Raw genomic sequence first — 4196 nt, 5'->3', positions numbered from 1 at the left:
CCTACGGGCACTGCACTAGTTGTTCAAACAAGCTGATTTGTATTGGAGACAAGTTGAAATGTATTGCCCTCACTGGGAGATGTTTCATGTTTAAAGAAAATGAGGCATTTTGGACTGAATAAAAGACTAAAAGTGCTTGATAAGATGCAGATTCGCAGTGTGGATCTCATTGCTTAGTTCTAGCATTTTTAAATTGTCACTAAATGCCCTGTTTGGATTTTTCTAGAACTTGAGAAAGTGATGCATCTGACTCCATGCCATGTGTTCATCATCAGTAGCTCAGACTGTATCACTGATTTAATTTGGATTTTGACAAAACTTGTGAGTGAAATGATCTCGCTGCTACATTCCAGCATTCAGAATTACACTGATTGGCCCATTGGGGAACTACAATTACAGCTCAAAACAAGATGCCATATTTGTTACTGATTGGCCCCTACAGGGTCTTTTTCATTCGTGCGGGATGACATGCTTATTGTTGCCTTGTTGAAACCTGTTTTGAAAGAAAACCTTCCTCAGGACTATGAAGTCACTGTTCATTTGTTCTTTCAGCCATCAAAAAAGCTCTCTTTTGAGCTTCTTACAAAATTTGTTTTCATTGGGGATTTTAGGAGGTTACAGTAGACATGAGTATGATTTTGTTTCTTGACACATTGCTTCAAAATACACAGTTTTTCCTGACCACTGCTGGGAGTTCTTACAGAGTCTAGTGGGGTTGTTAGATTTTATTTCTTGGCCAACCTCAGGGACCTTAAATATTTATTGTGCTCCAGGGAGAGAAATCTGTTGCTGACTCCTGACCAGACAGAGATGAATATAGGCACAGGGAGTACAGAGAGGTTACTGTAGGTGAAAAGAAAACAAGGTGCTCAACTGTACTGGTTTTTGGCCAAATTCAAACAAAAAAAGGAAAAGAGAATGCATAATGATTCAAACTTCTTCCAGAAGAACTTCTTCACACCTTTTATTTGAACTTTCTGTCAATTTCTGCATTAAATGTTATACCTTTAATAGTTATACCGTTATACCCTAAAGCACTAGTTCGACATTTTGGGAAATGCACTTTTTTCCTTGTTTCCAAGAATTAGATGAGAAGATTAAGCAACTCTCTCATCTGTTCAGTGAATATGAAGTGACAGACAGCAGCCGGTTAGCTTAGCTTAGCACAAAGACTGGAAACATGGCATGCCTGGCTCTGTTCTACTCACACCTCTGATGCTGAAATCACATGGATTCAGGTAGACGGCAGACGGACAACACCTTCTGGACAGCACGGGAAAAACAGATAAGCAGTTGGATGGGATGACAGGGTGGCAAAATGAAATACACATGGCAATCTGTGATGGTGGTGTTGTGTTGTTCACAAAGAATACAATAATAATTATAATAATATAATAATAATAATATTTAATATATTTAGTGTACATTGTTTAATGTAATTATTTTATTATTAGCTTCTCATTGTGTAAGGGAGCTAAGTATCCAGTTGTAAATTCCAGCATTGAGGTCCGAAAACTAACTCTTACATCCTGTCCTTGTCCACTAAAATTATATTCAGTTTGCCGTCTTCTGAAGATATAACATAGTGTGAAGTGAAACAACATCTTTGTAGACCAGTTGTCACAGTGATGACTCCAGGAAGAGCCAGGCAAGCGGTTTTCCTGTTTCCAGTCTTCGTGCTAAGTAAAGCTAACCGACGCTTTTCTCCAGCTTCATATTAAACAGATATGAGAGTGATACAATCTTCTAACTCTCAGCATGAAAGTAAATAAGCACATTTCCCAAAATGTCAAACTATTTTTTTTAAATATAACTGCTCATTGTGGTCTTTTGTTGCTGTTTTACTGCAGTGTCTTGGGTCCAGCGTTGACCTTCAGAATTGGGCCCAACCCCAAGAACGTGACCACTGCAGATCTGGTTCAGGTTGCAGGTAAGAGCAAATCTTTTTTCTTATATCACCTATCGCAAAATGATCCTGTTGACAACCTTCATTGTGATTCATCTCATTTTCACTAGCCAGACCACTCTGTCACCGTCTGTGCTTCAGTAAATGAGAACACAGATTGGTCTCTCTAGATACAGTAGATAGGCTGGTGTTCATCTTGTTCAGACAAACCCCTGTCCCAAAGAAGATTATCAACAGTGTGCAGTGACAGATGACCATCAATTACTGAGATGATGAGTCTAGTGTGCACACTTCTCCTTTCTACACACACACATACACTCATATACAGTGTACAGGAGAGTTTATTTGGTCTTCTATTATGTCCAACAGTCTGACAGGTTGAAACAGGTTTGCACCAGCCAATCAGTTAGAGTGTATCCTCTTCTGTTTGTGTGTGCCTGCATGTATGCACTTGTTTGATGTAGACTGATGGAGAGCTGTCACCCACAGAAAGGAGGGTTGTCAGTATGCACTGCCTCCGCTCCCCTGTTCATTGTCTGCACTCCGATCTGCCCGGCATTGGTGTCGGTATGTGTGTGTGATGTGTGTGTCGATGTCCTTGCTTTGGTCGGAAATGACTTTGAGAAGCACAGCAATACTCCCAACAGTCAATATCATCCAATATCACCCCACTGGAATCAACATGGTGGTGTTGTTATTGGCTGAAATGTGTTGCTGCTCCAGTTTTTCTGTGCGGCGACATTTTTTGGCACCAACTCGTTTCCTATTAGGGATGTGCTGGATGATGGCTGATGATACAGATTTACCGCAAGAAAGGTTGGGCCGTGGGTTGAGCTCTGGTTCATCGGTTTTGAGTGTGAGTTTTTGTACGTGTGTTTGCTGGATTACAGTGTGTATGTGTATGTCTTCCTCACTGTCATCCCCTCCCTTTTTTTTATGTTTGTTTAACAAAATCAAATCAAATTAGCAAATATTTAAGGTGCTGTAGATTTATCTCTTCAGCATGTGGTGTAATAATTATACTGTATCATAATATCCTGTCTTTTTTCTTTTTGTTTTTTATCCCTTTTTCTACGTCTTTTTTCTCTTTTTTTTCCTCCTCTCTTGTGTGACTGACTTTGATGAGGTGGCGTGTGGCGAGAACTAATGACAGGCATGAGCACGGCTGAAATGTCAGACCAAATGTTAAGTCAACATGATCATCAGCCTGACCCATATTGATGAATTATGAATACAGCCCACCTGAATAGTGATTTGCAAAAGGCGACAGAAGGAGCTTATCAAACTACTTATGGTTCGGATGCATCGCTGTTCAATCCCAAGTGACCATGGGTTGCAGCTCTGAAATGTATTAAAAATGTAAAAATGGCGCTCAGAGATAGCAGAGTGGTTAAATCCTCTGTCTTTGTGCCTCCACTGACCTTAGATCAAATCCTTTATTTCCTGTGCCCCCCTCCTACCTTGTCTCTCCACCTCTCTATTTCCACCACAGTGTGAAGTGAAGTGGAATTCCCTGTGTCTCCCTGATATTAAAAACAATGTGAAGTGAATGCAGAAACTCTCATTTTGGTGTTTCAAATCCTTTTTAGCGATACCAAATGTGCATCCATGACATTGAATTCAAGATGGCAATGGCATTGTGTTCAAAGTGCTTAGCAGGTTGTACAACAACAGCATGGTTTAAGGTATCTGAAAATCTAACTGACACCCACATGCAGTGGCCACCTGGGTAATCCTGGCTGACCATTGCCTTATGTGTGACTGTGCATAAATGATGTGGCCTCTTAATGAACTCATCAAAACCCCTGCTGTATTCTGTCCTAAACCTGCTGCTGAGAGCCTGCACAGCATGCGGTCATTAAATTAAAAAAGTGTAGAATGCTGTTGAAAATATTCTTCTTTTTAGATGATTAGCATCTTACAAGAGCAGATGTCAAAGTGCTTCACAATAAAAAACAAAAAAGCAAATAAAAGACTTTTAGGAATAACGTTTAGGAGCTACAACCTCAGAAACAGTCTCCTTTTCTCCTGAGCCTGGAGCGAGGATCAACCAAAAAGCCCTGACTAGAGGACCTCAGATTGCTATTTCTAAGCACAGGTGATGTAGGGCTTCTGTAGGTATTTAATGTAGGTTGGTACCTGCCCATGCAAAACCCTTAACATGATCATAAGAATCTTGATGGGAATCCAGTGTAAAGACATCCAAATTAGTGTCACAGGGTTACTTAAGATCTTTTGGAGGACTAAAAAGCTTGGCAGCAGCATTTTGTGAGCAGTCCAGGGAAGTCTT

At 40.3% G+C, this 4196-nt stretch overlaps 1 protein-coding gene across 1 annotated transcript in view; it reads left to right on the top strand.

Moving 5' to 3' along the window:
* Positions 1–4196, top strand: part of ptprn2 (protein tyrosine phosphatase receptor type N2) — a 106668-nt gene that overhangs the window by 26779 nt on the left and 75693 nt on the right. Inside the window, exon 10 of the mRNA XM_035656926.1 lies at positions 1851–1930. Coding sequence (XP_035512819.1) covers positions 1851–1930 — 80 coding nt within the window. The remainder of the gene's footprint in view (positions 1–1850; positions 1931–4196) is intronic.

This window comes from Morone saxatilis, unplaced genomic scaffold (assembly GCF_004916995.1).
Source record: "Morone saxatilis isolate NCDOM2014 unplaced genomic scaffold, NCSU_SB_2.0 Contig0, whole genome shotgun sequence".
Lineage (NCBI taxonomy): Eukaryota > Metazoa > Chordata > Actinopteri > Moronidae > Morone > Morone saxatilis.
Note: the sequence above shows the minus strand (reverse complement) of the source record. Positions and strands in the feature narration are given on the sequence as shown.